Raw genomic sequence first — 24,928 nt, forward strand, 5'->3', positions numbered from 1 at the left:
AGGTAGCCATGATCTTTGTCCCAAACTAGCTGTGAATATTACTTTTTTTGTGTGTGTAGTTATAATAATAAAATAATGAATGCCTTGTATTCAAACCTCAAGAATACACCACAAACCTACATGATAAAACTCGTGTTACCACTGGCTCAAGAATCAGTAGTACTCAAATATTGCGACGTTTAAGCACCGTGGTCGTTTTTGACGACATATTTTGTACATATACATGCATATATGATAAGCCACCTGGTTTAATGGACAATATTAAATGCCATACTATAGTATGAGGTTAAGTAATATAATAATAATTACACAACAAGCTTAAAGCCAAAATCTTGCTCTTCCCCAAAACAAAAATATTTTAACACAAAGACGCAAAACAATAGTTATGTATCTTTTTTTTATTAAAAAAGATGAATATTTATAATGCGTCAAGACTATTAAGCACCAAGACCACCACGTTGCCGAAACGGCAGTCAAAAAGACCACGTAAAAAAGACCACGTCGCCAAGACGGCAGTCAAAAAGACTACGGCGCCAAAACGGTGGTTTAAAAAAAAAACGGCGTTGCCGAAACCTCCTTCTTAGAAATGTAGGCTTACTGCCATTAAAGAAAGCTTTCACTAGCCTAGCTACTTCCTGGTTTGCCTACTTTGATTTAGGCCTACAGATCAGTTCTCTCCGTTATGGTTTGACGAAAATTTGTTATGATGTAAAATTATTCTTTCTTTTATAAATAGTTTTTGGCAAAATGACTTACCATAATATTTGTTTTGGACCATAAGACATGGTCACGTGGGTTTCATTGTGAACTACTGATGATATTGTGTAGGCAAAGATAGAAAACTTTATCCATATGTTGTGTTGTTGTTTGTTGTTGTTGTTGTTATGTGTTTCAATTTTTTCTTATTACTATGTATATTTTTTTAATAGGACCAGGTGCTTATCGCAACAGTCTTCATGATAGTACATGTGACTTTTTTGCCAGTCGTGGAGAGTGCAGTGGAAACATCAAGGATACAGTTAGGCCTCTCTGTGCCAAATCTTGCGGAATACTTTTGATGAAATTAGGTCAGCATCAGCCTCCAAACAGACAACACTCGCTAGGAGCAGGCCAACCACAGGGCAAGCCAACCGGATTAAACTGGGGACACTCACTAGATTCACAAGGCACAGCTGTTGGAGCTACACTCCGAAATAATGATGCCAACACTGTGAGTGATCTACAAATAAGCATGAGTGGAGATGCCATGGTTTCCGTGGCGATGCAAAACGACATGCAGCACCAGCAGCCATCTTTGTCCGGTCATCAAAGTTACTTGCAGGGCCACCAGTTCGTACAGAGTCCAAACATTCAAAGCCAGACCAAGAATGAAGAGCTTCAGATTTCTCAGCAAGCTAATGCCAGACACGTGGATAACTATCTAAGGGCAGCACTGCTACAGAAGCAAACATCGCCTAGCTCTGAGAGGTCTCACATGCTGCGATCTTTAATACTAAGTAGAACGAGGCAATCTCCCTCCGAACAGCTCAACGCCTACCTGCAATATGGGGCCACTACCAAATCACCCGACAAGCCAAATCTGAGTGACGCCATGTCAGCGTCCAACTGGTTGTCACAATCAAACATGCAAACGGGGCAGCATTTTCTTCAGCAGCAGTTGCTGCATCAGCAGCAGCCAAGGTATAGGCCGCAACAACAGTCAGGTCCAAGTAGCCAGAGACTAATGATCTTTAACGACAGGCAAAACAGAATAAATCAGGCGCAACTACAAAGATCAAATTTTAATATCAATAGCCTTCGGACACAGGCTTCAATGCAAAATAGGGGTGCTCAAAGAATAGACTCTTCTAATCCATTTGCTGATTTCACTGGAGCAAATATCGGTGGCCCACATGATGTCAACAGCAATGGGATGACCCAACCTTCTAACGCGCCTGACAGCAGTCGCAGCCTGCAAGCCATAGGCCCGTCGTTTATGAAATCTGGAGTAGTTCCCCCAGATCAAATACCAGGGGAACCAATGTCCCCACTTGGAAGTCCGGTAGAGCCAATAAACGTGGACGCCAACAGAAACCCAACTACAGAACAGCAGACTGCTTCAGTCTACTTCAGCAGCATCCCACAACAAAGTTTCGAGCCTACATTCTCTTTAACTGACCCAGTCGACGGCCAGCGCAGAGCAACCCGACAATCTGTCTGGGACTCAATTATTCAGCGCTTAAACAAACAACCATCAACATTGAACAGCGGGCCAACCGTCGACACCCTCAGCCAACCAGGCACTTCCATTGACCAGATTTCAACTGGCATGGCAAGCCAAGGAAGCTTCGACAGCAGTGCACATACTTACACTGACAGTAATGGCCACATGCAAAACCAGCAACCTTGGTACACTCAATCCCAATCTCAACAACCCCATCTCCCAGTGTACCACTTGTTCAACAGCCAGCTATCTCTGACAGATCCAAACGCAGACATACTTGCTGCCATGTCTGGGAATGCCTCTGACTCCTTAGCTGCTGTATTTCATTCTACTTTATCAATACAGCAGTTACCCACAGAATATACTGCGGCATCACAAACGCCATATGCAGCATCTGATGGGCACTACCAAATCAATGCCAACAGCAAGATGGCGTTCGCAAATACTCATTTTACATACTCTTTATCACCTCAAGATTCACCAAGCTTGCAGCCCATTAACCCGAACCTGCGGGATGCTAGATTTCTGAGAGCGCTTGGGTCAAACTTCACATTCAATGGTGTTTCTACTTTGCCATTCTTCGATTTTTCAGACCATCAAACACGTGAATCACACAGTTATAAAAATGTTCCATTTCCAACCACAAAATTTGATGACAATATCGGGCCCAGCAGTTTATGGCCTGGCAATATATTTCATTTCAATAACCAGTACCAGGATAACGCTGCACCTTCCAGTATGGTGCCAGCAGCCAACGCAAATCAAAATAACAAACAATATTTCTCAGGGAGTAGTTCAGGAAACGAAGGACTATTTCGTTTTTAGATTTCAAAGGTATCGTATGTGTCTTAGCCCACATTCCTATATATAGAGAGAGAAAGACTGAACAAGCTTATCACTATTCAAAAAGTGTAGCCAGCCTTAAATGTTTTTCTTGTGCTGCTATCACCTTAATTTAAAAACCGTTGCACATTTTTGTATGCAGGCATGGGCTACATAATTAATACAAACTCTAAACAAATGTATCACACTCTTCTACTTCACTTCCTTTGTCTGTCGTTCTGTCTGTTCAGTCTGGTTTAGTTTCAAAAATGTGTCTACAAATGTTTAGGCATGTACTATATAGTAGTAGTAAGCTACAAATGTTATTGAGTGAAGAACATATGGTAAAACGTAGATAAGCTTCGCAGTATGCTATGAACCAACTGAGTTGTCATGTAAAACACTGCATTCATCTTAAGTCTTCGGAATTGAAGACATTGCAATTATTGTTATTAAGACATGAGCACACACCAAGTAAGAAGATAGAGGAAAACTACCAATGCCATAGATCACTCGGCCACGTTACCATTACAGTGAACAATAAAATAAAGAAATGCATAAATAAAAATATTTTTAACAAGGTTACAAAGACAGTTTGTGTGGAAACACAAACTCAAAGTCGGCCCCCGAATTTGTCCACCCAGGCAGGTAAGAAGGCAGGTTTCAATATTTCAGAAAGCAGAATACAATTCTATCAAAGGCAAAGGACGGAGAAGAATGGAGAAAGAAGGTGGACAGATCCTGTGTTTTCCCCAACAGTCCAAGTGATAGGTGAAAGTGAATGTGGTTAGGTGTGAACCTGGCCTAACTGATGTCTGAATAGCTAATTGATCTAATTATTTTGTAAAGGATCATTTCTTATTCAAAGCCTCAAAAAAAAAAAAAAAAAAAATTCCTTTGGTTTAGTGTTCCATGGTGAGATTGCAGCACTGCAGTTCACGCAATAATATGAAAAACTACTTATTCCACTCATATGCATAGTAAATAAGTTGTTTCTCTTAAAAAAACCATCTTTTTGTAAATGTAGTAGTTAGTATGACATAACTTATCAAAACAATTGTAAAAAAAAAAAAAATTCTAAATATGTTTAAAATAGTATATGTTAATTTCAACCATTGAAAACATATCTGGTCTCTATTACTATTAATAGTGAATACCGGTAGTTGTAAAAATGGTGTGTTTTTATGAAAAAAAAAAACTTCTTGCATAATAAATTTAAAAAATTAGATTTTTCGCTTTCAGAAAATAAAAAAAGTAGCCGTTGCATCAGAACTGGTCTAAAATATTATGGTGTCGAATTTTCACTACCTTTTCTAGTTTACGAGATCTAAATGGGAAGGATGGACGGACAGACATTCCACACAAAACTAATAGCGTCGCCTTTCGGGGGGCCGCTAAAAATGACTATACATCCTATATACAGATTGTAAATTAGTGTGCTCCTATAAAAAAAAATTTTTAAATAACGGACTCGCGTTAGTGAAATGTCCTCGTGTATATTTGGATTCTAAACATAATGTTAAATTAATATCAATGAAAAATAAAATCTGAAAACCTTGTTATAATTTGACTTTGTTTCTTTTCTTTTTCATTACATTTTTAAAACCCTCCCATACCTCACTGTGGGAGCCAACATTGCTCCCCTAGATCCCCAGCCTTTAAAAGGCGCCACCTGGAAATGTTGAGAAACACCATAAGTGTATAAAAGTATATATCATTATTAATTATTGTAACAATGGTGTACATTACCAGTTAATTATTCCTTTTGCAAAAAAATATTTTTTTTAAGTTGTGTATTTCTAGTGTCACATGAAAACATATGGCCCGCATTGCGTTTGTGGGTGGCCCCTGCCTTAAAGAATGGATTTAGTATTCCTTGTTCGAGATACCAAACAATTAATTACTAATAGTTAATTAACTAATTGGTTCTTTTTTAAATTGATTCTATGTTGGCAGGTAAATGAAATAATTGTGCGAAATTTCAGATGGATCCGAGATTGGGTGTTTTCTATGTCTACTGTCATCAGTAGAATTCAATCAATATCAAAATGAGAGGAAATGATCAAGCAAGTAATGGTGTAGATTTAAAATACAAAGGTCTGGGGCAGGTTATTCAAGTATATCCATAGGAATTTCAATGGCATGATCTGCTTTAAAAGACCTCAGCAACATCTCAAACTGCAGTGGTTCTCAACCATTGTTGGTCAACAGTTTGATTTGATATATTAACATGGCTGAAACAAAGATTCCTCCCACCATTTCAAAAACACATATATGTATACATACATCTCCCCAAACAACTGACCAGAGAAAAGTACACCAATCTCATGATTATTCTAATTTTTTAGATGACTATTGTATTCAAAGCTCTAAATATTCTCAAAATACAACAAAAACCTTCAGTTTCTAAATAAAATGTTTATTTGTTTGACCATCATGAAGTGCCAAGTGATAGTTGAGCAGTAATAATAATAATTATAATATTGAAGAGCAAGGTTAGGCAACATGTTGAGATGACAGAAAAAAAAAAAAAAAAGGTTTTCATACAATGAAGATAGGGTTCTGCTCCATTGCTTTAGTTTATGTTGAAGCCAATGTACACAGTGAAACAAACAAAAACCCAGAGAGATGATCAAAGTATAAAACCAATGGATGAATCCAATGAAAACTAAATGAGATGTGAACAAAGTTGGAACAGACTGACCGACAAAGTCAATGAGATTATTAGGTTCAGATTGAAGTTTGCCAAGATGAGACAGGACCCTGTTTTTCTTTCCATAATATATTGGGAAAATAAAAAGCTGTCAAAATCAACATGCTAATAATATCAACTGTACAAGCTTTATACAACTTATTGCAAGAAAAAAAAACATTCACGTATCATCAAATGTAAGGGAAATAATCAAAAATGATGAACAAAGTGGGTCATAGCAGGTTGAAAATGGCCACTGGTGCTTATAAACCAAGACATGTCAAAACTGAAAGTAGAATTCCATGCAAAAAGAGAACAGACTAGCATTAGTAGAAAGAGCAGGACATCAAAGCACAGAATATATTGACAGGGTTAGAAATACATAGATAGTCAATACACAAAAGAGAATAGCATGCAAAAAAAAATAATAATATATATATATATGTTTATAAAAAATACTTTCAATGCTGGCAGCAAGTTTACAACTATGAACTTCTAGTGGTGCCACAGAGGGCACACATACTATACTACACAGAACACTGCAAATGCAAATCAGAGTCAGCCCCAACACCAATAAAATAATCCAAATGTTAGCCTACCCTAAACTAAATAAACCACACATTTTTTTTGGTTGACAAAATAAAGTGCATTTTGTTACATGTTTTTCAAGACATTCAATAATTATGACTTTTATGTTGCCACTAACATTATATGACTAGCTAATTGCATACAACAATTCAATCTGTTTAAAGCTGCACATATCAACACACTAATAACAGCTATATATAGAGCAACAACTAGGCCAAGCAAAACATTCATATGTGAACATAGAATCAATTAAAGCTTTAGATCCTAGCTAGTAACAAAGTGAGTTGTCTAGTCTAGAACAATGATCAAGTCAACTATTGGCTGAGTACTACTGGAAAACAAAGTCTAGGGGAAAAAAAAAACATTTTGAAAAACAATTGTTTCATAAAATACATAATCAAGAAATGGAATGCTGTTGTAATCATTCTGTAATTTTATGTCACTTGCTCAGACAGGATTTCTTCAAAATGTTAATATCAATATAGACCAGACTGCTAGTTTTTGTTCTGAGATGGCAAAGATGGAGCATCAAGCACTGATGTTTAAAAAATGCTTTACGAGGGGGAAAATAGATTATCTTTGTAGTGTTATATAAAAAAATATTTAGGCACATCAAAAATTCTTAGCAAAATATGAGCAAATTAAAAAGCAGGCCATAAAAAGGCAGTATTCTCAGGACGATATATATATATAAAAGTGTTTGCTGTTAACAGAGCACCACAACATGCATTCAAGTTTCAAATACAGTTTCACCCATCGTATACACTTGCTATGTCCAAACCGCTTTGAAATCACTCATTGTAAGGCTAAACCACAACCAAAAAATGGTATTTTCAAGCTATCCAGAAAAAGTGCAAGACATTCTTATTTATACAGCTCCTTAGAAAGCTTCCATACTGTTATTAATATGGAAACAACTTCAAGTGATGTTTATATTAAATTATAATAAACTTGTCACAGGACACAATGTACAGTGTAAATTATTTGAATGTACTAACAACAACTTCACAAGATTTAGGTATATAGGAGAGTGTGCAGTAAGAGGTTAATTTTAATGTACCAAAGTAGGTAAAATGGTGTTTTCAGCTATTAAGCAAATTGAGTAATTCAGGTTAATGTTGCTTTAAGTATTGTAGCATAATTGAAGTCATCTAGAGATTCTAAAACAGATATTTTCACACACAAATGCCAAGCATTAATAATAACAAAATAAGGAAGCACAATATTTTCATATAAAGCACAATTCTAAGAAAAAAAAAAAAAAAAAAAGGTAACATTTCAATTTGGAATAAACTTACTAGACAACATTAAAAAAAAAAATAGTACAATAATTTGGAAATAATTTGAAAAGACTGAAGTTTGCTTTACTGTCACACCACATGACTTAAAGAAAAGATTTAAATAATATCAGGCGTATCAATGGACAAGAAGCAGCATGGTACTAAAATTAGGTGTCAACAAGCAGCAATTGAACACAATGAAAGCCTTTGTAAGTACATGAGGGGAAAAAAAAGCCAGGGGGAGAAAACGTTTGTCATTGACAGCATCTTTTAATGTACAAGGTTTGTCTAGTTTTGTGTATGAAACATTAAAAGATTTCACTGGCAAATGTTTAGCTGGAACAAAACAAGATTGCACCAAACACTGGCATTTATAAGACAAAATAATGAAGTCTGTACAGCCTTTGTGATAAAGTCATCCAACTAAGTATAAAACTCAAGGGTCAGCTTTCACTTAAACTAATCTCAATCATATGATTCTTAAATAAAATTTGAAATGCATTTGTAAAAAAAAATAAATTTCATTTAAAATTGTCTGAAAAAATGTATGTTAAAGTAAATATTTTAAAATTAAAAAAAAAATACTTATGGTAAATAAATACAAACATAATAGGGAGGGAAAAATCTAATAATGGGATAATATAAAAAAAAATAAAAGCTTTTGAAAAATGGTCAATCCAATAAAAAAAAATATAGTGGACTTAAGTGACCCATATGAAAAGCTGTTCAATACTACATGGAAATATACACATGTTTAATTAAAAGTTGCTGTATAAAAAAAATAATTGAATAAGACATCTGTTTGACTGGATCTCAAAATACTGTTTTCTGTCATGTAAAAATAAAATGGTTGCAGATCTTGAAAAGAACATAAGAATCAATATAAAACTAATAACTAGAACACATACACAAACAACCTGAAATTATTGAAAACAAAGATGTGTAGGTCAAAATCAATATCAAACTTTAAATACACTGTTTATAAATGTAACTTAATTGTGTCATGGTTTCAGAATACTGATCCAAGTCACACAAAAAATAATTATATAACAACCCTTATTCATAACAGTTGTGCCAAACTATTTGAAAGGCAAACTTTGAGACTAGTTTAAGTAAAATGGCAATACAATAAGACTTGGGTAGTAACAGAAAAATTAATTTGTGCATGAACAATTTTCCCATAATTAATTAGGTCTCATTAAAAGCATTGGTCCGTTTGGTTACAAAAATGTATATTTGTGCAAAATACTGTACTTAGAATTTAAAAAATAATCCAAGAAAAAAATGAGCCTAAAATGATCTAAAATGATGGAATTTTACTGCAGTCAACAGAAGTCATGGAATCAAGTCAAGTGAATGTGCTAACAAAAAAGTTTCCTGCACATAGCTAATATAAAGCATTCTAAATTTACCTGCTTCAAAGTATCAAAAAAGGGGTGAAACAAATTTTGGAGAAAAAACTTTTTTTTAAAACCATAATTTGAAAACCAGCTAAATAAGGCATCCAAAGAATTTCCTAGCAATTAAAAATTTTTTACAACTTAAAAAAAATAAAAATAAAAAACCCATTATGGTTGTGGCTAAAAAGCCATAATTTGTTCATAAGCTACATAAACAATGATGAGTTGAAATATGACAAAGCCATTGCACATTACAAAAAAAATGCATTAAAAAAACAATGAACATCATACTATACAATGTAGGCAGTCTTACAGCTGGGTACAAATAAAACAAGTCATATTGTAGAATTTAATCCACTGGACTTTATTAGCCATCTGTTCAACTCTATTGCCTTATACATTACAAGAGAAGAGAACAAAGCATTGCTAAAAAAAAAGAAAAGAAAAGAGTATACTTCAATGGTATGCAATGGCAAACATTTCTTTTTCTTTCCTAATGAAACAGGCTTTATTACTTGGAACTTTTGAACTACTTCATGAACTGAGGAAAATGTCTTAAGTCATAAAGATAAGCTTTTATCACTGTACTCCCCTGTTTCCTTTCCTACAAGTGTTTAAGATATTGAAAAAGTTGAAACATAGTTCAACATAACAATTGCTTTTACAAAGACGTTAAAAAAAACATTTTGTTTTTAATGTAAGTTGAAGACACAATGATGAACTAAACAAAAACATGTAATCACAAGTTTTGAAAACATATGCTTAAGACTGTTCACATAAGCTGAAATAAAACAAAAACAGCTAATGTCATCAGCTGTACACAATGAAATAGTCACAAAATTGTTTTGTTTGTTTTGATTCTTCACATTATAGAAAACAAATCTTTGATTTTCCTTTAAAAAAAAAAAAAAAGGTACAAAGTTGGCACAGAAAAAGCAGGCACAACAAATTTTGGTTTTAATGACATACAAAAATGTATTTAATTAGGATGATAAGCTGTACTGGTCAATTATATTCTAAGTGATCGTAAAATTGGTGCTTTTATAAACCACTCTTACCTGTGCATCACATTTAATTTAGTTCTCAGCCTTGGCTTCTGTGGACTCTTCTGGTGCTTCAGTTTTGACTTCGTCCACAGCTGCTTTGTCTGCATCACTCTTGGCTTCCTCCTCTTTCTTTTCCTCCACTTTGCCATCTCCTTTACTTTCTTCTTGGTCTTCTTTCTTTTCTGCTTCCTCTTCCTTTACATCCCCATTTTCCTTAGGTTTGTCCTCTCCCTCTCCTTCTTTCTTCTCAGTTGCTTCCTCTGTTTTAGCTTCATTATCAGCTGCTGCTGCTCCACCTCCCTGACACCTGGTTCTCTTAGGCTTTTTAACCAAACCTTTCTCTATCAGAACACTGGCTTCTTCCATAATAGTTTCTTTAACATCTTTAGGGCTGATACCAAGAACATCCTTCATCTGCAAACAAAAGACAGGGAAAAAAAAATGAAAAGCAACTTACAAAAAATATTGCCTAGGGAATGGCTAATTTTGAAGACATACACTTGTTTATATTAAAACTTGAGTAAAAGAACAAGTATATCTAACCACTAAATAAATAAATAAAAATTACCCTCGTGTTATCAAACTGGCTTTGTTTGCCAACAATAGGCAGAAAGGTTTTTGCATTTTTGTTAAAAAGACTCAAGCCCCACAGTGCGACATTAGGAAGGCTCATAGTGTGAATGCTATAACCTGAAAAAAAAAAAAAAAAAAGTTAAACAAAGTTAATTTAAACAATTAGAGAATCAATAATAAAAAAAAAAAAATTTTTTTTGCAGGTTTACAAGAACTAAAACAATTTCTCACCTTGTGGTTTGTATTCTTTAGCTAACGCAAGTGCAATATCTTTCATCCACAAGTTACCTCCATGCAGAATGTGGCGATGTCCTACAAATGTAAATAAACCTTACAGTTGAAAATGTACAACAAATTTATGTGCATTAATAAGCATATTAGGCAAAGTAAAGTGGAATTTCAATTGAAGATAATCGATGGGAAAACAAAAATAAGTAATCGTGACTTTTTATAGGACTAAATATAACTAAACCATGTTGAGATGGCATGAACATTTTCTAAGAACTGACATACATTGGCCAAAATGTGCAACTTCTAAATAAGAACAGAAAGTTTTAAATACAACAGCAACTTTGCTAGAGTAGTAGATTAGAAAAAAAAAAATACCGGATGTTCAGCAGTAAGCTGAATTTAATGTTTAGTTGCTGAATGGAAGATTGTGAAGCTGGAGCTAATTTAGGGATCTTATTAAATATCTAGAAGAAAATGAATACAAAGAGGCTTATTGTAATATATATGGCCACCCTCTGACAGTCAAGTCAAGTACAAAATAAATTAGCTTGACAGACTAAAAGACTAGGTTAATCAATAATTGTATTATAGATTGCTCTTTGTCCTCACCTGAGACATCAAGTGCTAAAGCTTTGACATGAGCTGCTGCCACATCTCTTACATCTACTAGAGAATAACTAACCCTTGGGCAGCCTGTGATGCCTCTGTCTAATATCATTTTCACCACCTTAAGAGAAAAAGGACACATTATAATGACAGTTAATAGGTTCCCGGTCATTTCATCACTTGGTCATTTCATCTTCTAATCCTAATAATTGTAAAAAGTATGAAATTAACAATATTTCAAATAATTTTTATATAAATGACAAAAGAATACATTAATAAATAAGAATAGAATAGAATGCCATTAAAAATATAAAAAAAACATTGCTAATAGGTACAGAAGACAATTCATTGATTTGTATTGCTGTACATCATTTGTTATTTTTTTGGCCAGTTTTGCGTATTTCTTGAAATTAGCGTTTATTTGAATAAATAAAATGTTATAGCAGGGTTTGAAATGACACGCTCATGTTTAAGAAAGGACTGACAAATAATTGGGAAAGACGGCCTTCAGGAGATAAGTTATCAGCAGCAAGATCATAAGTAATCTAATCATTCTCATCCCTCAAAAGATTTCCACTACTTCCACCACACCTTGGCCTATATGATAAATTATGTGCGCAGAGCGACATAACCGTAATTATTCAAATTGTACTTCTATCTCTCAAAAGATGTTCCCGTAATTATTCAAATTGTACTTCTATCTCTCAAAAGATGTTCCCTACTACACCACACCTTGGCCTTTGATCATTACATCTTGCAATATGCGCAGGATAATATTGACATTCCTACACCCAACAGAAACTAAATACTCATTACAATTACTCATTACTAACTTCATATTAAAATATGCCTAATTATTGAAATATATTCTTTCATTTCTCAACAAGTATGAAAAGTAGGAGGAACACTATAAACACTATAATAACATGTTAAAAATATCAAAAAGTATTCTAAATAAACATGTTTATTTAGTAGATGAAATGAGGGCTTAAAGGCAAAGTCTTATCAACACAATTACTTAATCAATTAATGACTAAGAAAAAAAGTATTTAATTGGGGATGAAGTGACCGGTCACCAGTTTGCTTTTCTTACCAAAGCAATAACTAATACAAAAATTTAATTCTAGCCAGTTTCTTTAGCTTTTGATAAAAGATATCTTGCATGTACTTAATATACACTTACTTAGATCTGTATGCTTCATCAACTATGCACTAGATAATTAATCTAATTAATTGATAATAATTCATCTGCTATTAAATATCATTTTATGATGTAAGCATTTAAACAATGCAAGCATATAAAATAACTAGTTGAAAAACACAAATAGCCTTACATCTTGCTGGGCATCTAAAAGAGGTGGACCCAGTGGAAGGGTAGGGTTCATAACACACAAATCAATTTTATCAGCATCTGAAATGACAATAGCCATCTTTAAATACATAGTTCAAACAATTACAGATTAATCAGATAAAGTGAAAATAAATGTAATGCTTAAATGCTTTGAACAGAAAACCTACAGTACATGAAAAATCACGTCTAATACATTTTGAGATTATAATAACAACAAAGTTATTTACAACTGGAGATCTATATTTAAAAATTAACCAGCTCAGCTAGAAATTTTAATTCACAAAAGCAAGACTAATTGTTCCGTGCCTTGGACATCTCTGAATACCTAACAGGCAAAAATATTTTCTAACCAATGGTTTGGATGAAGGGATCCAAGACATTAGGGACACATGAAAATAGTGATCTATTTAATATGACTTAAATAAGAAAGAAATACCTGTGAGCTCTTTAACAAAGTCCCAGGCTGATTTCTCTGCTAAGATAATTGACTTGGTAAGAGGGTCTGCTGTTTCTGCATCAGCCCAATCTGCCTCTGTGAAAACTTTGTCAGTTGCTGCAGTAGGGGCAGCTGTAAATTTTATAGTACAAAATTAAATTGTTTTAACCTAACCAATATATTTACAATTATAAATGCCATATAATCCACAGTTTCAATCCAGTCATTAAAAAAAAAGAGAATTTGAGGCTCTAAAGGCCTTGATGATGACTGCTGTATATCAAGCATAAAACACTATCATTTAAAAATAAAATCAGTTAGAAAGTTAGCAGTTTCATTTAAAATGATTAATTGAAAAGAATGTTGTCATTTTAATCCAATCGCTACTACTGCAACCAAATGCACCCACCCCCCGCCTTGCTACTGATGTGCCCAAACCTGCTTGTCACAACTTGACTTACCTAGCTTTTTTTTTTCCTGCACATTGCGTCATGTTATTTTAGAGGGCTGGGATTTTTAAAATGTAAAATTATAGATCATTTCAGTAAAAAAGGGGAATGTTTTTATAACTTTAGCTTCAGTTTCTATGGACTTCTTGGGCTTACATTTTAATCAGTTTTGGTCATGAAATCGATCTATTTTGGGGTGCATACAGCCTTAGTGAGACAAGTAGTGAAATTTATTTTAACTTTTTGTATATAATGCCATGAAAGAATTAATGATAACTGGGACAAATAGATATGCAGAACCACATCTGGCAACTAAGGGCAGGGCCGGTCCTAACAATGTGGGGGCCCTATGTGAAACAGACTGCGAGGCCCAGTCTGGGTAGGGATAAGAATAATAAGTAAAAATTAAGATTTTGTATTAGAAAAAGAATTTGTCTTTGCATTTTATTCATTCTTTACTAAGTACAATATCACAATCAAATTAACTTTACGAGCCTTGCGAGTAGCAAAGTCATACAGTATATCATAAAAATTCTGTTTCCTACATAGATCACGCTCAATAGCAAGAATTACCAAATGTTTCAATCTATCTTTGAGAATTGTTGACCTCAAGTAATTCTTCATTAGTTTGAGGAGCGAGTAGCTTCTTTCACCAGATTAGACAACTATGGCTAATGCATAATGCCGTTTTTATTAATCGCGCGTAGGATTGGCGCTTTCCATATTGAATGACACCCCAAAATGACAATTCTTGTCTATATATTTTGTGTATTTTAAGGACTTTTCGTATCTTTTGCATTTTCAGGAGTCCTGGTAAATCGACAGGAGGGCGCAGGAAATCTGTTTTAAGTTATAAAATGGTTTAATTTAATAATTTATACAACTGGAATTAGCACGGGTCCTATGAAAGTCCGGGCCCCACTGCGGTCGTATAGGTTGCAGTAACCTAAGACCGGCCCTGACTAAGGTCCTCAAAGACACCCAGTGGAAGACATTAAATGCTCAAGACATCTACACATCTTATAAGTAAACATTATGTTTGGCCTGCTAAGTTCCTGCTAATTAACTTAACTGTGGTCTGTGGATAAATGTTGGCAGGTACTAGAAATTACTGGTCACTGGCTGTGAAAATATCAGGCACATGAACACATTTTTGTCTTTATAGGTTGTTTTTATTATTTTAATTGTCTGAAACATGATATATCCTTCAAATTTCTTTTCTTTTTTTTTTTTTTTTTTTTTTTTTTTAGAATTTTAGATGTTTGTTTAATGCTTATGAAACTATTTTTTAATATTACTTTACGTCATTAGGGACACCCCCCCCCCCCAAGTTTAGTATTTTGAGTGAAACTAGTAGCGATTGGGCTAAGCTTTCTATCATAAAAATGTATTAACTACTTGCCTGTTATTGCTTGATAAGAACTGGTAAGAACTATCCTCTTAACTGTTTTAGAAACAACACTGGCTTTGAAAATGTTTTGTACAGCTTCAACTGCAGGTTGCACAGGAGCTTCTCCTTCAGCTGCCGGTGGTAATGCTGCCGCTGGTTTGATTGCATGAATTACATGCTGCACATCTTTCATTGCACTGTAAGAAATTTAGTTTAGCTTTATCTATATCTACACCAATCAATAACTTTAATTGTGTGTGTATAAAGAAATAATTAATTTATTGAGTCAAGAGTAATTTTGCTTTGCTTTATGGTTAAATGGGTACACTTTTTTTTGCCCATCCATATCCATTTTTAATATAATAATAGAAAATAATTCTTAGTACTGGTATTGCTCACAAATTTTCTTACAGAAAAAGTCTACTTTCTATATAAAACAATATGTACTGAAAGAATTAAAGAATTTTGCAAATCTGTGGTTCCCATCTTGCCAGACAATTATAAGCTCCAAAAGGTGATTTTTCTTACTTTTTTATTTTTATTAAAAGCCCTTTTACAAAACATGAGTTCACAAGTTGTTTTACATAAATCAAATAATTTTTTTTCAGAAGTAAACGGGAAATTCAACATTTTAATTCTTTTCCTGTTTTCAAGAGCTCCAATAAAAAGCTTTGTTATAGGAACTAAATTTATAAAGTAACCCTAATGAAAAATGCCACTGAAAAAAAACTGACAAATCTGTCTAACAGTCAAATTATATGATCTATGCTTTTTAATAATAAAAAAAAATTGTGTGTGATATTGTTCTTTTCAAAAGACCTTTGTTGTTTACATACTTACCACTAGATTTAAATTGTATCCCTCCAACTAGCACAGCTAAAACAAGGGACAACTAAATATAATATATATATTCTGTCATGTTTATATACGTAACTAACCTTTCCCATGTCTCAGATTTGGCAGGGTCTGCCTCCACTACCTCCAGCTTGTACTTTGCTTCAGGTACAAGCTCCTGTAGTAACTTAATTCTAGTCTCTTCATCCTGCAAAGAAGTGACAGTGCCTCTCACTTGATAACCTTCCTCTTGCAACTGTTTGATAATGTGTGATGATGTGAAGCTGGTAGCATCAGTGACTAGGACAACTACAATAAGAACAAGAAAATGTTAAAAAAATAAATAAATAAATAAGCATAGTTGTATCAATTAGTTTGGATAAGCCATATAATCAAATCTGTAATGGATAAATACTAACAATAAAAAAGCATTTATAAAAAAAAAAAAAAAGGAACGACCTGACTTCATGGCTCAAGCCTTTTTAAGGCTTCTCAAGCCAACAAGGTAAACACTCTGCTAGTGGAGACCATAGAAGATAGAAGATTATAGTTATCTATTGTTTCTATAGTCTTGTCCTATTGTTCATGTTGTGTTCACTAAGACTCTGACGACGACCTATAAAAGGGACTTAATTCAGTTTATACCACCACTTCAATTAAGTACAAAGTCTTTCCCTTGTTCAAGATACCAAACAAAATAATTTCTTACCAATAGTTGATTAACTAATTGATTAAGATTATTGTGTTGTCAGGTAAAAGAAATAATTGTGCACAATTTCAGCTTCATCTGAGATTTGGTGTGGGAGAAGTACTATGTACAAACTTTTTACCAGAGTGAGTGAGTTGATGTAAGTTTTGTAAAAAAAAAAAAAAACTTTCTCATCACAGTATTTCAAATGGGAAATAGGTTTTAAAAAATTTAACCTTCACTTTGTTGAGGGGACATTATAAAAAAAAAAAAAAAGTCAAACCATTTAACCTTTAAATTAGATACAAGTGATGCATTACCTCTTGCTAAATAAGGAATGCTGAAATGGCAACTAGTAATAGGCAAAATGATACTAATTTCATGGAAAAATATTTTCATATATATATTTGCTTTAAACATTTTTCTGCAATGCAACCTTAGCTATATATATTTCATATCGATACAATGCTTTTGCTAAAAGTTTTAGCCAAACAGCTGCAGTCAAATAAATATACAGAAAACAAGGCACATTCAAACATTTAACAATGTTATATATATATATATATATATATATATATATAGGGTTAGTAGCACTTTTCCAAGTTTAGATTTTAGGAGTTTTTAAGGATGAAATGTATGATATTTATATACAAAACCATTTAAGGTGAAACAAAGTGCCTACACTACTACAGCTAGTCCATATCATTCTATTTTTACAATACCGCTTTTCAACTCATAACTTCATGGAAATTTTAGGGTGGGGAAAAACCTCCAGTATGAAAAACGGTGCTAACAATTTTCCTAGAAATTTGAAAGTTGCTGTATATCAGAGAAAAGTTACTAACTTGTTGGCCACACCGGGAAAACTCGTTTTACCATTATAATTTTTCATAGTAAAAAAAAAAAAAGAGAAATTTAAATTTGGCTGGAGAAATAGAAAAATATTTTTCTTAAAATTTTGCATATTATATAATATATATTGTGAATTTCTGGACTAATTCAAGAGAGAGAGAACAACGAAGCAACAAGCTAGAATGGCTTACAGTGTCTTCTTCAGTCCACATCTGCAACTCGTTCTCACACACAAAGTTTGCATTTATTATGCAAAACCACTTAAATTGAAACAAGGCTTTATAGTGTGGGAGATGTGTTCATGAAATGTAACTCTGGACTGACATGACCTGTTCGAAGCTAAATCTGTTTCCTGTCTTATGTAGAAGTGTTTGCATTGCGCTCAATCACATCACAACTTTAGTCAGTTTTAGTAAAGTTTATTCAAGACTTCTATACTTGGGCTAGGCCTACTCTTCAAGATCTATACATATAATATGAAGACATGACATGGCTTGTCTGAGTCTGATGATTTGTTCTTGTCATTTTCTCAAAACATTTGAACAAATAATCATGTGTTGTTCAGTTGAATATGCTAATAACTAATTGAAGATATTCATGCAATCTACCACTTTTTAGCTACTCCGTGTATTACTAACACTAAGGGCACACTATTCACAATAAGACCCACCAAAACATGAATGTTGCTCCACCCATTTCTACTTTAAAGTAGTTTGTTAAATATTGATTCAGTATTTGTAAATAGTATTTTGTCGATTTCCTGATCCATAATAAAACAACTAAATACACTAAAATCAAACTGATGCGCTCCCTGGTCACAGCCATATTCTTATATGCGTGCAAATCTTGGACACTAACTGCAGATCTAGAGAAGAGGATCCTACAAATGGAACTAAGATGCTACCAATGAAGAGATTAGAAACAGGATAATACAGCGATTGGACCCCTTCATGACCTGCTAACTTCTGTCAAAAAACACAAACTGAAAATCTATGGCCAAGTTAAAAAGGTCTTCAAGGCTTCGCAATGACCTTCCATCAGGGAACAGTGCCAGGAAGAAGACGATGGGAAGACAATATCAAAGAATAACAGGCCTATCAGTGAATGAAATTCTATCAAAGGACAGAGAGGAATGGAGAATGGTGTAGCAACTGTGGCACGAAGGAGTTCATTGCGCTTCAGCTCATAAGTCAACATCCAGTTGGGGCCCACATGAGAACTTAGCTAGATCTAGAACATTTGTTTGTTCATTTGAAACAATTTTAATTCTGTTACGTAAGAAGTTGTACAAACATTGACTTTTAAGACACTATTACTTATGGTTATATTTATATGGAGTCCTGAATCAAACGCAATATGATTACTACTCATGTCAAAAGGTACAATCTTTACATTGGAATGTCTTTTGGAAAATGTACCTTTACATTTAGATCTAGATTTTAGATTACTCATTTTTTGTCACACACTAAATTTGTCTTATTAGCCTATTAGCTGGAAAGGGGGGGGGTGTCACCAAGACCTTCTTGAACCCGGTACCTTGCTATGCAGCTAGCACTACTGAGTACTGTCTAGAGTAGATTCCAGAATTCCAGATCTAATAACTAGTCAGTGTAGTCTAGTCTAGATTCTACTTTCTCTATAGATCTAGATTATTTCTAGATCTAGATCTAGAGTATTCTAGAGTGACTGAGTCCTCGAGTCTGAGTCAGTAGTCTACTGATGAGTCTAGATTTTTAGATATTTCTAGATCTAGATCTAGTAGATAGTCATCTAGTCAAGTCTAGGACTAGGTCTATCATCTATGTAAGTCTAGTAGATCTAGTAGACTCTTAGTCTTACTACTAATACTAGTCTTAGTCATCTAATTTTAGACTCAGTCTAGACAGTACTAGACTATTATACTACTAGACTGTCTAGACTCAAGAGTAGTCAAGTCTCAAAGTCTGAGCCTAGCCCTAAACTAGTAAAGTCACTACTAAAAGTAGGTCTACTGTAACTATTATCACACCTACATGATCTAGATTTAAGATAAGCTTTCATGCTATATTTTGATATATTCTAAATTAAATACATCTAGATTATTTCAATAAATAATCTTAGTATATCCTAACACCAAACTTACTAGACGCCATTGCAATGTATGATTCAGAGCAGCAATAAGCTTAGTCAAATTCCTTTCTTTACTGTCAGCTATGCATCAGCCTCTGACCTACTTTCGTCTGAGAGGCTGCAAGAAGCCAGATTATTTAAAGTATAAGCCATTTTTTGTTAAGGCCCGATTACACCAAGAATTATTATTTATCTTTTGACTTTATCTATCTATCTTTAAAAGATTCAATTACATACAATGAATTGGAAATATTTTGATGCTTTTAATTGTTAAATGGATTTTATATATAGTTTTGAAAGCGTTACTTTATCACAATTCATCTTTTCAGAGTGGAAATCCTGTTTAAGATTCTATTACGATTTTATTTGTCCTCGAAAAGATAAAAATTTCATGATTAATCAAAATAATGCGCATTTTAAATGTCAGTGACGACAACTTTATATAATAACCTATAGATCTATGGAATATGTAAGGATAACATACGCCAGCATGTTTAATGTACTCAAAGTGTTTTCATACTTACAATCTGGCACAGCTTAAATCGAGGCTGGCATTAATTCCAGAAATACAAGACTAGTGGCTGTAGGAAGCCGGCACATTAATATGCAATGACATGATCATATTGGATCTATATTTTCTATACGGCATATAGATCTTGATCTATAAACATCGCGAACATAAAATAAAAAAATAGATCTAAGATCCTAAGCGATTTTTTAAACATGCATTTAATTAAATAAAGTAGATTTATATCTTAATAGATTTTAAATTATATTAAATCTCAAACGGGCTGATAGGCGTGGCTATACTACGCCTCAATACATTCAAATAATGAAATTCTCCTTTCCACCTTTTTTTTTTTTTATTCAGCTTGCTAATTCATGGAATCAAAAACCTGGGTGGGTGAACAAGGTTATCGAAAGAAAATACTTTTTCCTATAGCCCATAGTTGACAATTATCTAATCTTATAAAATATAGAAGTTACTTTAAAAAAATAATAATAATGATTACGTCCTACGCGTGTTCCTAGGTCAATCTAGTCATGCATGTTAAGTTGTTAACCAATCACTTAAATTCTGCCAAGTAATTCGTTTTCCTGGCTGACTCAGGCAACCCATTCCATGCTCTAATTATTTAGTCTTATATTAAAGACAGGGTTTTATCGTAATTTTAAAATCAAAATCTTCATAAGCTATTCTCTTGGAATTTGTCAATTGTTTGCCTTTTTTTTGTATTTTATAGAAGAGGGGGATTTAACCGCAAAATCCCCTGTAGGGGGTTTTAAACTCAAACCCCCCTTGGCTGCACTGGGGCAACTGATGGTTTAGTATTAAAATCTCACCTAAAATCAAAGCAAAAATTCAGACACTATGCCTGCGGGAGGGGGGTTTCATTTCGGGGTTACCCCCCTCCCGGCCACGCCCATGATTATAATATATATATATATTAGGGGTGCACCGGATAGTCGCTCCGGCTCCGGCTTCTGCCGAATATTCGGCACTTTTTCACTATCCGGCACTATCCGGCTCCGGTCGGATATCACTACCGGATAGTAAAAGCTACACCTGTATTTCTATTAATATTGTTATGCGCCTCCGCGCTAAATCTTTTCCAGATACGCCAAACGAAGGTAACACTTAAATATCGAAACAATACAGGCGAAAGGCAAACAATATAAAGGTAGTCGACGCTGATAAACGATGTTCAACAAGAAGTTTAAACTAAATCTCCATGTTAATACAAATAAACCAATACTCATAAAGTGGACATGATTCAATAACGTCAGTTCTGAAATACATTAACGTTTTTGTTTCAAATAAAAGAATTTGTTTTTAAAACTATAAACTATGACTATGCACCAAATATTTTTTAGTACAAAGACAAGGCGTGTTAATCTAAATAGAAATAAGACTTTACATTATAAATTCGTATTACATACGTAGCAGCGATGTCTGGCACATTTTAAAAGCTTATCTTGACCTTTGAGTGGTCTAGTAAACATGTAATATTCCTTAACTACGTCACGTTGATAATCTGTCTAGATGTGCGGGTATATCTATAAATCACCTCTTAAATATCAAAGAAAGTAAATTACACATTCAAAATTCTATGAGCGTAGCCAAGGGGCGTTCTGACTTTAAACCCCTTTCGTCCAGAGGGCTTTAAGTTTAAAACCACTCTAAATGGTTTTGAGTTTAAAATCCCCCCTACAGATAGTATTGAGTTTGAAAACCCCTCTCTTCGATATTATTATAAAGCAAACTGCAGTCACAAATTCTATGAGCGTAGCTAAGGGGGTTTTGAATTTGTTAGTTTAAATTTTTTAGTTTAAAACCCCCCAGCAGATGATTTTGACGATAAAACTTCGCTTTTAGTTAGAAAATCTAAAGCAAACTACAGTCACATACTTCCAAGAGCGTAGCCAAGAGAGGTTACAAACTTCTACCAGTCGTTGGGCTCCATTAATAAAGTGCAGTGAAGTCATCTGCCGAAATTGAAAAAAGAATATATAGCTCCTCCTTCGTGTTCGAAGGTGAGCACATATTTCTCATTTCCTATGGACTCGGAGATGACTGTAAAGTCCAATCCTCGCTTTAATAAGCCGGCCGCATACGTGGCATGGGTGGGTTTGATCAGTTGCAGATAGGCCTGCTTCTTCCCTCAGCTTTTTTTTTTTTGGTTCTTTGTTCTTTCACCCTGGCCACTCTTCTTGATTTAAATCTCGAGACTCCGAGACTCACAGCTTCACCCCATGAGGAGGGATCGAGAGCTAGTGCTTCCCAGCTACACAAAAGAACTGCCTACTAAACACAAGTCTCTCTAGCTTGTACAGCTACATTCGAGAGGACTCGCATGGTACCGCACAGTCCTTACTGCCTTGCTGTCCATGACTCAACTGTCATTTCTTTACACAATGACTCTCGTCTGTGAAGGCTTTCGATCACATGACCACAACACGTGTCATACTTGCGTGTACTAGCAGTACTGTCCCTTGTTCAACAGCCCTTGACCTGTGTGATATGCCTGAGTCGTGTGTGTCAGTAGGCCGCACACACATTAACCCTTTCAGTCCACCACTGGAGAAAGAAATCCTGGCACAAGACGTCGCAGAAATACCTGTGATACATATTGGGAACCACACCCTAACGGTGGTGCAGGAATTTACCTACTTGGGATCGACAATTGCCAGTAACCTAGATTTAGACATCGGGCTGACAAAAAGAATAGGAAAAGCTACTACAGCATTGGCAAAACTCCCCAAGCGAAAAATGCCAAATTGACCACAGTAACCAAAATCCTAGTCTACAATGCCTGTGTTGTGAGCACTCTTCTTTATGGCAGTGAAAGCTGGTCAACATACATGTACCAAGAGCACAGATTGAATAGTTTCCACTTGCGCTGCCTGAGACGCATAATGCGCATCTCTTGGAGGAACCATGTCTCCAATCGGGAAGTTTTGAGATTGGCCAATATGAACAGCATGTATACTCTCCCGACACGAAGAAGATTTCGCTGGCTCGGATATGTCACCTGCATGCCAGATGGTAGAATCCCGAAAGATATCTTTTATGCTGAGCTTGTGGAGGGAGTCAGACCCAAGGGCCACCCAAGACTAACCTATAGAGACATGAGAGCCATATTGGCTCGAGACACACCAGGGGCGGACTGGGTGTCAAAATTGGCCCTGGCCTTACTATACCACAAATGGATTGCCCTTCGACGTAGGATATATTGTTACTTGTCCTCAAAATAATTAACATTTTGATAATACATCGAAACCTGAACGCCAGCTGCAAGAGTGATAAACAGTTTGCTATTAACCAGTATTGCAGATGTGTTTAGATCTTTATGTTTTATTAATCTTTGTATTTGCTTTGACTACTTGATGTTGTGTTATATGTATAAAATTTAAACGTGGGTTGAATGTCGTGAATTTGCTTATTTGGATTGTCACCCCTTAGTGTTTGTTTACATTTGTTAGCCTGTGTACTGACCGTATTTCGTAGTCCGTGTTGTGAACTCTACTATGTGTGTAGTTGTTTGTCATTCAGTGAAATAAAGCTTTGAAAGTAACATGGTATTGTTATTATTAAGTACAACAACGTCTTAAAATTTACTTTCAAATTCCACAATCAAGGAATCAAAATGTCTTGTATTTTTTTGAACCATTTCACTAGAAACCTTTCAGCAAAGGAAAATGACAAAACCTGTTTTCACTTGCCTATGCAAACAATCCATTGCAATACTTACGATAAAAAACACGAAGTATGTCTTCCACTTTCATTAGAAATATTACATAGTAACCACTGGCGGATCCAGAACTTTGGAGTGGGGGGGGGCGATTTTTTTCCAAACCCTAACCCTAACGCCCAGTAAACCCTAACCCTATGCATAAACGTGCGTACAGCATATATATATATATATATATATATATATATATATATATATATATATATATATATATATATATATATTCGATATATGAGAATAATATAAGACTGTTTCTCAACAGTCATGTTGAGGCCTTTCTCTTGCAAGCTTGGGGGTCTGGTAGAGCACTGTAAGCTTCCTCAGTGGGGTTCGGGGCGAAGCCCCGACACTCAAAAGCGTTTTCTTGCATTTTTCACTGCAGAAACACATTCTCCTGACATCTACAGCTCATTATTTATCAGTGGGGTTCGGGGCGAAGCCCCGACGCCAAAAGCGTTTTCTTGCACTTTTCACGGCTGAAACGCATTCTCCTGACATCTATAGCTCATTACTTATTAGTGGGGTTCGGGGCGAAGCCCCGACGCCAAAAGCATTTTCCTGCATTTTTCACTGCAGAAACGCATTCTCCTGACATCTACAGATCATTATTTATAGGGGGTTCGGGGCGAAGCCCCGACGCCAAAAGCGTTTTCTTGCACTTTTCACTGCAGAAACGCATTCTCCTGACATCTACAGCTCATTATTTATAGGGGGTTTGGGGCGAAGCCCCGACGCCAAAAGCGTTTTCCTGCATTTTTCACTGCAGAAACGCATTCTCCTGACATCTACAGCTCATTATTTATAGGGGGTTTGGGGCGAAGCCCCGACGCCAAAAGCGTTTTCCTGCATTTTTCACTGCAGAAACGCATTCTCCTGACATCTACAGCTCATTATTTATAGGGGGTTTGGGGCGAAGCCCCGACGCCAAAAGCGTTTTCTTGCATTTTTCATTGCAGAAACGCATTCTCCTGACATCTACAGCTTATTATTCATCAGTGAGGTTCGGGGCGAAGCCTCGACGCTAAAAGCGTTTTCTGGCATTCTTCACTGCAGTAACGCATTCTCCTGACCTACAGCTCATTATTCATTCTATTATAAAGGACCTTTTCAATAATGTGGAAAAAA

The 24,928-nt window shown here is 34.9% G+C and overlaps 2 protein-coding genes across 6 annotated transcripts in view; one reads left to right on the forward strand and one right to left on the reverse strand.

Annotated features, from left to right (window-relative positions):
• Positions 1 to 4,590, forward strand: part of LOC106063484 (uncharacterized) — a 43,929-nt gene extending 39,339 nt beyond the window's left edge. For all 5 annotated transcript variants that reach the window (XM_056012559.1, XM_056012560.1, XM_056012561.1 and 2 more), the window contains one exon: positions 930 to 4,590. In XM_056012559.1, the coding sequence (XP_055868534.1) occupies positions 930 to 3,028 (2,099 nt within the window). In that variant the 3' untranslated portion in view covers positions 3,029 to 4,590. The remainder of the gene's footprint in view (positions 1 to 929) is intronic.
• Positions 4,591 to 5,428: 838 nt separating this feature from the next.
• On the reverse strand, positions 5,429 to 19,708 carry LOC106063487 (uncharacterized). Its single transcript, XM_013221885.2, has 9 exons — positions 19,564 to 19,708; positions 16,006 to 16,210; positions 15,080 to 15,264; positions 13,229 to 13,360; positions 12,776 to 12,852; positions 11,445 to 11,562; positions 10,836 to 10,916; positions 10,600 to 10,721; positions 5,429 to 10,445 (listed from the first exon to the last, which is right to left on the reverse strand). Exons 1-9 carry the CDS (start codon positions 19,571 to 19,573, stop codon positions 10,062 to 10,064), a joined length of 1,314 nt encoding a protein of 437 aa, XP_013077339.2. The 5' UTR covers positions 19,574 to 19,708; the 3' UTR covers positions 5,429 to 10,061.
• Positions 19,709 to 24,928: the final 5,220 nt, after the last annotated feature.

This window comes from Biomphalaria glabrata, chromosome 15 (genome assembly GCF_947242115.1).
Source record: "Biomphalaria glabrata chromosome 15, xgBioGlab47.1, whole genome shotgun sequence".
In the NCBI taxonomy this organism is placed as follows: Eukaryota; Metazoa; Mollusca; class Gastropoda; family Planorbidae; genus Biomphalaria; species Biomphalaria glabrata.

Excerpts from the sequence above, each read along its gene's own strand:
- LOC106063487 (XM_013221885.2), bottom strand. Across the intron at positions 10,917-11,444 it reads TTTAGCACTTGATGTCTCAG|GACATCGCCACATTCTGCAT; the intron begins GTGAGGACAAAG and ends TTACATTTGTAG. Across the intron at positions 10,446-10,599 it reads GCCAGTTTGATAACACGAGG|ATGAAGGATGTTCTTGGTAT; the intron begins GTAATTTTTATT and ends TTTTGTTTGCAG.